The following is a 12,552-nucleotide window of genomic DNA, read 5'->3' on the forward strand; positions in this document are numbered from 1 at the left end:
GTCTCCAGGACAGGAGAGTGGGGACCCACAGCAGCCTTAGGGAACTGCAGAGGGCACCATCGGTGAGCGCCCCTGACGACATAATCACACAGACACCGTCTCCCGGTGCCACCACCAGTGTCTCCCTTCTGGAATGGCCCGGGGACAGAAAACACATGCGTCAGGGCGGTGTCAGTCGTTCTCACTCTGTGCACAGGACCTTGTGTGACTGGGCTCAGAGCTTTCTAAACGGAGAATGGAAGGGGTTCGATTTGTTTAATCAAAGCTGCCCATGGAGTGCAAGGCGAGGCTGGGTGGACTTTGGAGCTGGTCCACATTCTGTCTCAAGAGGAGTTAGCACTCCACGCCCGGCAATCAGCCGGAGCCCAATCTGGGTTTCCTAAGGATTGATTTTGGTGTTTTAATTAGGCCTCACAAACACATCAATGTTGCTTTATCAAACGGACCTCTGGCTTGAAGCACAGACAGGTCACAAGAAGGATAAATCCACCCCTCTCAGATCTTCCCTCCACAGGGAAAACCCAACCCGCTCTGCTATGAAACACAAGGGCTGAGACCAAGTTTCCTTTAACCTCTAAATCAGAGCCAGTGGAATGTGAGGACCGACAGAGCTCTCAGATGACTGTATTTATCTAAATGAATGACTAGATAGAACCTGGGGGCTCTCTTAGCAACTGAAAGGAAAAAGATGGCTCTAAAGATTTAAGTCCTGTCTCCCAGAGGTCTCTGCTGCAAAAGGAAACTGCCAACCAGTCTGCCACAAAAAATAGACAGACGCTACACTTCGTGATTCAAACAGACCCCTGCAAAGAACATGAAAAAAACCACGGGCTGGTTCCTGGCTGAATCTGGGTCATAAATCCAGCTATTTAGAAGGGAGAACTAGCAGAAACGTGCCATGGCCAGATTTCCCAAACTGTGAGCTGTATCCCACTGGGAACAGTCAAGTTGGGTGGCACAAGGACACATGTTTTTAAACTTAGTGGTCATTAATTCTAATGCATGTTAACAAAAAACTAGGACATCGAGCTCAGGGGCTGCACTGTCTCATAAGAACATAAATCAGTATTTAAGTTTGAAGAAGAGAGGCATTTAAACAAAACATTGAGTAGGTAATATTCTTTGGCACAGGAAGTTGGCAACAATTGAGAAGATGGCTTGCAGATTGATAAAAGTAAGGAAATAGTGTCCCATAAGAAAAAGGAAGGGAAGGAAATCATCTCTGCTCAAGGTGAAGGCTGGGGTCCCCATCCTGGGGCAGGAGGCAGCACCCCCTGCTCAGGCTCGTCCTGCCCCCGGAGGGTCTGTGCTTTCAGTCACCCCCTCCCTCGTGTGGGCATCCTGACGCCAGCCCTTTGGAGCCTGGGATGCTGCTCGGTCAGGGCCAGCCCGTTCGGGCCGCCAGAGGCTGGACGCCTGGGAGGTGCGGTACCTTAACGACGTCTTCATCCGCAGACCTGCATTCCACAGACTCCGACACGTCCACCACAGAACCATCTTCTTGGACACCCACAACCTTGATGGGAACCGAAACAGCCTTTCCAGTGAGAACGGCCGTGTTCAGAATCTCCGTGTCCTACACGGGGGAGAAGAGGGCATGTCAGCAAGCAGGCTTACCCAGGGAGCAGTGGCACGGGGGGGTGGGGGGGTGAGCAAGCTACCTCCTACCTCAGTGCTTATTCTGCAATGGAAAACACTGTCTGTCCCACAGGCACCTCTCACGCACAGCACAGCACACCAGTTCTTTTCATAGCGGCCCAGTCTTGGCTCAAGCTCCATGGGGTAGGTGACTGCCTATTTTCAGAGCTTTTTAGCATGCTGAACACAGCCTTCATTTTAGTTCCCAATTAAGAAAGACAACAGCACAAACAACAGATGAGAACTGTCACAGAAAATGGCCTTTGTCCTCCTAAACTGACCACCAGCGCCCTCCCCACGTCCCCAAGTGTCCCGAGCGTCCCCTCCCAGCCCAGCTATCATTAAACGCTGACTTCGTCTTGGTTTCTCTCCGCCTCTGGTGATCCCTCAGAGTTCTCTGAGTCTGCCTTCACGATTTATCTCCAATCTGTGCATTCCGCCATCCCCACTCCCACCCCTTCCTCTCACTTGGATGGCTACAACCGTTGGGTTGGCACTGCCGTGGCCTCTGTTTCAGTGAACATCGTGCAATTCTGCAGTTACCGGAAACCTGAGTGCAGTGAAGTCGCCAGCGTGGTTCGTGTGCTTCTCACATAACCAGAATTCTGGAGGACCGGGGCTGCCATCTCTGGCCCCGTGACTCAGTGAGGTCAGAGCTCCATCTCTGCAGCTCTCCTGGCCACACCCTCAAGGTAGCAAGATGGCACCCAGCTGGCCAGCCACCCCCACCCTCCATCTAAGCAGGGCCGAGGCTGAGGGGGAAGGAGCACCCCCAGGGCACCAGCTCCTTTTCATCGGGAAGTCCAAAGCTCGTCACCTGGCCAGCCCACCTGCAAAAGTAGCTTCTATGGTGGCCTGGCCGTGGAGCAGGGGTTGTAAACAGTGGAGTTTTTATAGTCCCCTACCAGCGTCTGCCACAAGGTTACTTCGCCCTGGTCTGGTATAGAGGGCTCATAAAAGTGTTTACTGTACAGTGACCTCATGAAGATTTAACAGATCGATGTATCCACAAAGCTTAGAACAGAAGTGGGCGCAGTGAGCTACGAGAGCTCAATAACACAGCTATCACAGTGGAAGCTCTAAAACCCTTGCTAAGAGAATGAGAGGTAAAGAACTGCTGGAGACTGGAGGAGATGCTCCTTCCACCCCTGACTGAAGAGTCTACTAGAGAAGAAGAGAGAAGAAGGCTGGACGACCGGGCAATGCAGCTCAGCCCGGGCTCCACCAAACACTCAACAACTGGCTCCACCAGAACTGACCAAAATGATACTTACCTCAAGTGCTGCCTTCACAGCTGGAGTCCTGGGTCTCAGCTCAAGCACTGAGTGGGTCCTACACTAAATTCCTAAACCAGCCCCTCGCCCTGCACCCCAAACTTGAAAACCAGGAAGCAATAGCCAGCCAACAACAATAATAGTATTATTATTGTTATTATTATGAGTGTTCTAAGTACTTTACATGTAATTAGTGGTTTTTCTCAGCAAGCCTCCCAAGGTAAACACTAGTATTAGTCCCAGTTTATAGATTTGTTTTTCATTGATAGTAAACCTGCAAACATTCATAATAATAGGTACATGTCAATAGAAATCATCAACTTTGTAACGAATATTTGAAAACAATGCGAACCCAATCTAAAAAAGATGAAAATAAGGTATGTTTTAAAAAACATATATCCTTTCCTCTGGATAGATTCTCCAGGAGAGAAAAACTGAAAGAACAGAAGTATAGTCCATGTTCCTGAGTGTTCCATTCTCCCCAGGAAGGTGAAGTGTCTGTACAAGTACATTTCAGGCATACGGCTAGGACAGGAAGCAAGAGGCACCATGGAAGCCAGGATGGAAGCTCACTAAATAATGGTGTGGGGGTCGGAGGGGCCACCGTGCATCCCAAGAACAGAGACTGCCTCGTGGTCCAGCCCAGGGGGCCAAGGTCAACTCCTGATGCACTTGAAATACATCACCGTGGGTTTTCCGAGTGACGGGCCGATGTTAATTTTGCTGGATGAGTATCCATGGATATGGAACACTCACCCATCCTGCCTTTATAAAAAATAACCAATTTCATTGATCCTTTGGGTATCGTCCCACTCTGCCATCAATAAATGTGGCTGGGACTGCGCTGACCCCAGGCCACCAAATCAGGCTTCACAGGTGAGCAAATGAACCAAATGTGGCCACCCAGGTTTTCCAGCTCCATGACCACAAAGGACACAAGTGAAGTCCCCCACCACACACACACACAAAGGAGACCAGAAGCACAGACAGGAGAAAGGCCGATTCCTGGGAAAGATGTCTGGGCTCCTGAATCCAGCTACATCTGTGTCTGTTATCTTAGGAAATTAGGATATATAAAATAAACTGAAGCCACTTTTAATTGTTTTTGTTTTTGTTGCTTGCCACTGAAAGCCTTGACTAATATGCAGGAGAGTTGGCAACATGCTAGGTTCTAGGAAAAGAGAAAAGATGAAAGTGAAAATCAATTTCTACCCTATGGAAGCTCACAGCCTTCAAAGAAGACACGAGAATAATTTTCCCAAAATGAGTTTCAAGGTGGGTGACTTCATTTTCTATAACAACACATCAAAACTGATCCAAACTTGTGCTTCTATTTCAAATAACTTTGCAACTGTTTTTCCACATGTGGCTGAGGCTTTTGCAACTGTGTTTCCACGTGTGGCTGGGTTTTTACCACCACGGCTTCCAGTGTCCACCAACAACCTCACAAAAACTCCCGAAGCAATTTCTACCTGCCTCTGGCACACTAAGAAAGCAATTTGCAGTGTTAAATATTGCATTTTAATCATTCCCCAGTGCCAGAGACGGCTAACACTTCACCATCTATCAAAATGGAAGTCTCTTTATTGTGCTCCTATTTGTACCATCCCTGTTTTATGTCTTGAAAGCATATTTATGTGCCTTTCTGAAGATGAGTTTCCATTCATGTATATGCAGGAATGGCCGCAGTGAAAATGACACAGTAAGAACATCCAAAAATTCTCTTCTCCATAAAAGCCATGAGAAAAAAGTCAAACTCAACTTTTTCAGAAATCTGGAAATAAAACAAAGCCTGGTGCAGGCAGGAGAGCATTTACTCAAGAAAAATGGCTGACTCTTGGTAAAAACAGAGAACTCTGTGGTATTTTAACTTGACTTACTCTCATGTCCTGCTCTCCTGCACTGCAGCAGCTTTGAAAAATAACAGTCCACATTCACAGTAAAAACCAGCAGTCCGAGAAGCACTGGAGAGGACAGGCAGGGCGGGAGATCTTTCAAAACCTCATTCCCAAGGAATTGCCATTAGTGGACTTGGCTGGCAGTTCCCTGGAAGGTCCCACGTGCAAGGCTGGCAGTACTTGACCTGACTCCAAGCTCACCCTCTAGGAAAAACTTTTTCCCTAGGGGTATTTGTTAAAAGCAATTGCTTACCACGTGACCCAGTGATTGCACTAGTTGTGTGTGTGTGTGTGTGTGTGTGTGTGTGTGTTCAAGAGAAAACATACACCCACATAAAAACTTGATACAAACTTGTACAGCATTATTATTGATAATAGCCAAAGTAGAAACAACTTATATGTCCATCAACTGATGAACACCGTGTTTCCCCGAAAAGAAGACCTAGCCGGACCATCAACTCTAATGCATCTTTTGGAGCAAAAATGAATATAAGATGCAGTCTTATAGTAAAATAAGACCGGGTCTCATATTAGTTTTTGCTCCAAAAGACGCATTAGAGCTGATGGTCCGGCTCTATTTTGGGGGTCTTATTTTCGGGGCAACATGGTACGATCTACAGTGTGGCTAGTACCATGCAGCACACACAGAATCTACTATACATATAGTGTATGTGACACCTATAATGAGCTCGGAGTCCACACTGACATAAACAAGCAAACAGGGGAGAAAGGAAACTTCATCCTTTGGGTCGACTTACAATGAATAGATGAAATTAGCATACCGCCATCTGGCAACCATCATTTATTACTGTAATTGTTTCAGGCAACAATCATTATGAATGCTAGTATTGGCTAAAAGTATGACAAGAAACAGGATATTTGTATAATGTCAATGTATCTCTGTGCAAGAGTCTTATTAATTTCAAAGAGAAAAACAGTAACTTTCTGGTACCCAAACCCAGCATACATCACCTAATCCACATGATCAAAGATAACGTCACTAGTAATGGGACAAATAGACACTGTATGTCCTGAAAAAGGCTGTACCATCACTTCTGAAGGGTTTCCCCCAACTGGTCTTATCACTATCTCGTTTCATCTCAAGTGTCTCTATTGAAAGATGACTATGTTCATCCTCATTTTATAGATGAGGGAGCTGACCAGAATTCCATGACTTGGCCAGAATCACACTTCTGCTAACAACCCACCAGGAGGTGACCAGAAGCACTGAGACAGAGAAGCCCCCGGCCTTGGCTGCCGCGGGAGCCTCCTCTGAGTTCCTCACCTGTGAAATGCAGCCAACAGCCCATGTCTTTGCCTAACTAGAAGCTTTAAGAGAGATTTGTGGAGGCTTTGATGTTAAAAGCTGTAAACATTAATTAATTAATTAATTAATTAATTAATTAAAATAAAAATTCTACAAAATGTGTTACAAGCATGAAGGTTAAGTTTTAGTGAAATGACCGAGTAGCCCCAAAGCCCCCAGCCATGAGCAGGCAGCCTTCAGGACTGCTCCATTCCAGCCCCAGTCCCAACCTGTGGGGTCCTGGGACCCAGCCCTGAGGGCCTGGCATGGCTGTCAGCCTCTGAATCCAACTCTGACCCTACTTAGCTCCCAGACACCTCGACTGCTGCTTGCCAATGCCGCAAGACAGACGTCAACTTCCCTCGGAGATAAGCGAGGATACCGGCTCCAACCGCATTAATGGTTTGCAATCCCACAGTGTGTATCATGTACCTCTGAAATCAGCCCAATGCCCCCTCTTGGTGGCTATTTTTGGATTCTGATCATTTGTTATCCATAAAGCAGTAAATTGTTTCAAAACTCAGCTCTTTATGACGCCCTGAATGTCACTGAAGAAAGTTACCTCAGACAGGAAAGTTACCTCAGAGAGTCAGTAAAACGTGTCTCTGAAAGTGCCGTCCCGATGTCCCCTGGTGGTAGCTTTGCGGCAAGGGGCAAGAGCTTGGCGAAGCTTCGATCGGCCATCGCCAGTGCACAGGTAAGCTCATTCACCTGGTCACTGGGGGTGAGCGGGTAAATGCTTCGTAATGGACACGATCAGGGGGGTCCTATACAAGGAAAGGGGTTCTCCAGTGGACCTTACCATCCAGTTCATTTCCTCTGCCAAGAGCATACAAGTGGGTGAGTCGCTACCCCTCTCTGCACTGATCCAGGTTCTACAGAGAGTGGGGAACAAACCAATTAGGGCCATGGGACCCGAAACGAACTCCGGGAGACCAAGGACCGTGTTTGTTTGTTTGTTTCCCATTCCCTCCTGCACTGCCTGCGTAGAGGAAGGCCTCAAATGCAGCTGAGGTCATCCAACAGTGAAGGACAGAGTCGGACAGCTAAAGGAGAGACTAACAAAGAGGATACGCAGGCTTAAGTACAGCAGAGAAAAACAGACAGAACGAGAGAGAAGACAAAGAAAAGACAGTTTTAAAAAGGGCTAGACAGGCAGAGACATAGTATGATGCAGCAGAGAGAAAGAACATTGAGGGAGAGAGAGAGAGAGAGAATGTGAGACACTCACAGAATGCATGCGAGTGGAAGTCTGGTCTGGCTCCCGGACGTTCCCGCCCCTGTGTCCACGAACTCAGGTGGATCCTGTTTACTCACACAGTCCAGCTCCAACACTGAATAATAATTCCCTGTGCGTCCTCTGAGGGTTTCCTCTACTTTAACTATTAGCACTTCCTTAATTATAACGGTAAAATAGTGTTTCTTTGTCATCTGGGGAAACAAACAAACAAAACAACCTTCTCATCCAGCTTGAGCTAAATTAAAATTTAACACAACTTCCGGTTGACAAGGCCCTGCAAGCAAATGACATCTGTTCAATTAGAAGTTAAACCAGGCCTGACGGCACTGGTGAGAGACGCGTTCCTGAGGAAAAGCGTAGCACCAGTGGGGCCTAAGCCGGCAATAATAAAGTCATCACTTTTAGTAACCTATGTGGTTACCGTGAACTGGCTGGTGCCTGGGTGACCACGACGACGATGAGAGCCCGGGCTGGGGGCTCCCGCTGACCCCCCGTCCCTGTCAGACCGCACATATGGGTGGATGGAGAGGAGAGAGAGAAAGGGACAAGGAGCGGAAGAGGGAGGTGGAGGGGAGAAAGGGGAGAGGAAGACCTCGTGATCCAAAAGAGAGAGAAGGAAAGAGACAGAGAGTGAGCGAGACCAGGAGAATTCTAGAGAAAGACAGACTGGGCAAGGCAACCTGAGAAAATGGCAGAGGGACACCGGCAAATGGAGGGGGGCAAACCGAGAAAGACAGAGAGCGGGGGAGTCAGTGAAATAAAGGCAGACTATGCGCGGCAGGAAGAAAGACAGAGACAGAGGCAGTGAGAAAGAGAACAAGAAAGTCTTAGCCTTGCCTGGCCCACGGTAGGTGTTCAGTAAAGGTGACGGGTTCCATTACTCCCACCTCATTTTTTTTCATGGCCAACCTCCACTCAGCCTTCAGGACTCTGCTGAAGTGTTCCCTCCTGCGTGAAGCCTTCAGATGACCTTTGCCCCCGTCAGAACTGACCACTTCCTCACATATGTCCCCACATGACTTTAGAGATGCCGCCTTTTGGTGTCATAGTTCCCCATGGCTGGCTCTTGAATGTCCTTTTGTGCATACTGCTGAACACCCAGAGTTGAGCACAAGCCTGGTGACACAAAGAGCACTGGAACAAGTGAATAAATACCCGTATGCGCGAGAACTCACGTGGTCTCCACAGTGTACTAAGAAGCACAGATTCCTGGGGGGCGGCGGGTGAGGGGGTGGGAGGAGTACAAGAAGTCAGGTCCTCGGAAAGACAAACCCAATAGTCTCCCCTAACCCTGCGCCTAGCATGTTCCCCTCAAGAATGAAAACTCACCTCGGAAGAGTTGGTCTAATGAAGAACCTCAGGAAAAGTCTGTCCATAAAGAAAACAAGGCTGCCTGTCCTCCTAGGCCAACCTGATCACAAACTACATGTTTTTCACTCAACGTCTTCTAGAATTTCTGTCTGAGGACAAGGTGAAAGAAGGTAGCAAGAAGCCTGCCTCTGAAACGTACATCCGAGTCTCCAGTTTTTTCCACACTGAACCTGCGAGGAGGACAGGTGTGACACCAGGACAGAAGTCATTGTTCCCATCGGATAAATTATTCACCGTCTTTCCCCTAATATACACAAGTATTCACGTTAATATATAAAACGAGCCATTTATAACAGCATCGTCATTCAGAAGAACTGAGCTGTGTTGCCTCCGGCATTTGTGAATGGTGTTTCAGGATTCGAATTGATGAAATGCTGGCTGCAAAGCTACTTTTGTCTTCAAAGCTGTATTACATCAAATCCAAGTGCCTCCTTTCTTTGCTAGAATCTTTAAGCACAGTTTTCCAGGGCTGCCACAAAGAATGACCACAAATGGGAGCCTCACAACAGCAGAAATTTATTCTTTCACAGGCCTAGTGGTCAGACGTCTGAAAACTAGGTATCACAGGCCACATTCCCTCCAAACGTCCTGGGGAGGATGCTTTCTTGCCTCCGCCAGCTCCTGGTGGCCCAGGCATTCCACGGCCCATGGCTGCATGGCTCCAACATCTGACTGTGCCTTCACACGGCCTTCTGCTCTGTCTGTGTGTTTCAATCCCCCTCTCCTTTTCTTCAGAAAGACAGTAGGCATTGGACTTAGGACCCACCCTCCATCCAGGATGACCCTTTTCTGGAGACCCTTGACCTAATTACATATGCAAAGGGCCAATTTCCAAGCAAGGTCAGCTTCGGTTACCAGGGCCAGAGCTTGGACGGGTCTCCTTGGGAGCCACTATTCCACCCACTACCGGCCTTGTTCTCCAGGACTGCACCAAGTCAGGCATGAAGTGACCAGCCCTGGCCTTTATCAGTAAGAAAACACCAGAACCTCTGGCACTCACCTGTGTTGATAGAAAAGCACGATCTTTCTCATTCTTGAACAAACAAATCCCTCACTACTTTGAGGAAACCCGGGGGGTGATTTCTCCATTTTCATAATACACTCAAATTGCAAAACGAGCAATTATCCACTGCCTGGACCTCCTCACGTGCAAGTGGGAATCACCGCGTCAGTACTCCACAGACCCTGGACGGGAATAAAGCTTCGCTTTTGCTTTCAAAGAAATCGACCCAGAAAATGGTGCTTGGCCATGTGCGAGAGAGAGGAGCTAGTTCTCCAGAAGCGCCTCCCTCCTCTCCATGGTGTCAGTGGCACACCTTCTCTAAAATGTGTTTGAAACAGATCGAAGGTCTGAGACAACCAGTTTATGACACCTGCACAGGTAGGGTTACGAAACAGGGTGGGTGGTGGGGTGCCTGGTGGCTCTGCCCGCCTCCTCGACAGAGGGACAATGAGAATATTTATGGCTACATGGGAGCAATTTCCTTCAGGTTTGCTGCCACCGCACATAAGCTCCTCTAAACTTCTTTTGACAGTAGAAGGGGGTCCCCAGACCAGCAGCTTCGGATCATTGACTTGAGCTCATCTTATTCCTATCCAAAGAAAAACATCTGTGCCTTTACTTGGTACTCCAATTAGGAGTTGTTTTTCATACCTTGTTTCCCCAAAAATAAGACCTAACCGGAAAATAAGCCCGAGCATGATTTTTCAGGAGGACGTCCCCTGAACATAAGCCCTAATGCAGGGCTGTCCAAACCTTTTTCAATGTTTTCACCAAGGGCCACATGCGGTAAAATACACAAACGGCTGGGCCACTCACTCGAGGTGAAGTACGTATGGCCTCACCTGGTTTATTTAAGTAAACTAAATATATTTTTGGAATTTGCTGCAGGCCAAGTAACAAGGGATTGCGGGCCACAGTTTGGACACCCCTGCTCTAATGCATCTTTTGGAGCAAAAATTAGTATAAGACCCGGTCTTATTTTGGGGGAAACATGGTATTGGGAAGAAGGCAGGAGAAGCACGACTGAAGCAGACAGTTACTGAACCCAGTAATTGAGGTAGTGTAATGTTCACTGATGCCCAGAGTTCACTGAATTTCCATGTCCATATGTCATGGTGCATTTTGGAAATTAGTTTTGAAGTCATCAAGACCCCAAAGAGACAGAGAGGGGAGAGTGACTTATTATTTCAGGAAAAGAGACACTGGCCACGCCCAGACATCTACGGTCATATAAGACCCGGCCCCAAATCTGCTCTAATCTCTTCCACTCTGGGGAATTTGACCTCTGACCCCTCTCAGACCTTGCTCTTCAGGCTGCAGCTGGGCTGACCTCCAGCTCCAGAAACATATGCTGGGACCGTGGCCTACAGCCAATCTGCATTTGGCATTCCTCAGACCCCAGTGATTGGTGGAAGGACCGGCACATGACCCCAGCTGGTCCAATCAGATTGGGCTTTCTGCAAGTCGCGCGCAGCAGTCTCCTGGCGGAAGCAAAGCCCTTTGCAGACGCGCCCTGCTCCCGGCCGTGTGTCTGTGACTCGGGCCGGGCTGCCTCACGCTGTGGTGGACGAGCTGGCATCGATCTGAGGAGCGGCTGTCCCCAAGTCATTGTCACTGGCTTCTCACGAATGACGCCAACCACATGCTCCCGCCTCTTATCAGATTGGCAGGAGGACTCGAACACAATTGCGTAAGTGCCGGGCCACGTCCAGTCACTGCCTAATTCAGAGAGGAGTAGTCACGTGGGGTGTCGTCTCAATTAGAGGCCAGCCCACACCCCTGTGCGTGGCAGAGCCCAGAGCCACCGCGGCCGTGTGCTCAACGGGCTCTAACCCACCGTCTTCCAGTGACAGCTGACACTGTCCTCCCTCCCTGAGAGCCACTGTGACTTCACTTGCGCAGCACCCCATGCCACTCGCCCCACTTTTACATCCAGGGAGTCACAACTTCCCCGAGGTAAACAGGGAAGGCAGGACCATGCCCGTCACACGGGGACACTGGGGCGCAGTGAGGGCGCCTGGCCTGCCCACGGTGTCAGCTGGTTACGTCTGCCCAGGGCCACGCCTCCTATTCCAGCTCGGACGTGGCTGCTCGGCGGCAGCAGAGCCTGCCCCGCCCCTCCCCTCCCCTGCCCACAGTGCGCCGTCCTCCCCACGCGAGGTCCAGAACGGCTTCCTCTACTCACACACTTCAGACTTTAAAACGACAGAAGTTTCAAACAAAATTGTAAAATAAAATGAAATCGATTGGATAATAAAATAAAGCCATGAAGCCCCTGATCTAGAAGTTGATCCATGTCATGAGATTAAACTTCTGTCCAGAAAACCAGGCAGTGAATCTTACAGGGAAATAAACAGTGACCTTCTCAGGAAAGGGCGCTGAGACGAAGGAGGGAGCCGCGTGTGCGCGGGCCTCTGCGAGCCTGGGGAAGGGCCAGGGTGGGATGCGTGGGTTTGGGGATGTGTGGGGGCCTTTAGGTTTTCCATCAATGGGACCATGTCACACCAGAACTCCCCGAGGCCCAGCTACACCGTCTTGTCTGGATTCTAAGAGCTAAAACACGCTGACAACACGAAGTGCTTCAAAGTGGAACCGGCAAAGGCACTGCCACTGCTGCGCTCACCAAACCTCGGCCCACGGGTCCCCTCCTACCGTCTCTGCTGAGAAAACACCCCGTCCCTCGTTACCCCCAGAGAACGGCAAACCTCCAGGGACCCAGTCGCCTGGGTCAGCCCAGGCTGCGTTCTCACCCTCGTTTCCATTTCTGTGGGACGCGAACGCCAGGGAACACTGTCATCGGGAGCTTAGAGCCAGCGCCAAAT

The 12,552-nt window shown here is 49.1% G+C and overlaps 1 protein-coding gene across 4 annotated transcripts in view; it reads right to left on the minus strand.

The window, feature by feature from the left end:
- The window catches only part of LOC308492551 (transmembrane protein 132B), a 262,945-nt gene that overhangs the window by 25,934 nt on the left and 224,459 nt on the right, over window positions 1-12,552 (minus strand). For all 4 annotated transcript variants that reach the window (XM_081037697.1, XM_081037698.1, XM_081037699.1 and 1 more), the window contains one exon: window positions 1,433-1,576. In XM_081037697.1, the coding sequence (XP_080893823.1) occupies window positions 1,433-1,576 (144 nt within the window). The remainder of the gene's footprint in view (window positions 1-1,432; window positions 1,577-12,552) is intronic.

The sequence above is a fragment of the Rhinolophus hipposideros genome, assembly GCF_964194185.1.
Source record: "Rhinolophus hipposideros genome assembly, chromosome: 24".
Taxonomy (NCBI): Eukaryota; Metazoa; Chordata; class Mammalia; order Chiroptera; family Rhinolophidae; genus Rhinolophus; species Rhinolophus hipposideros.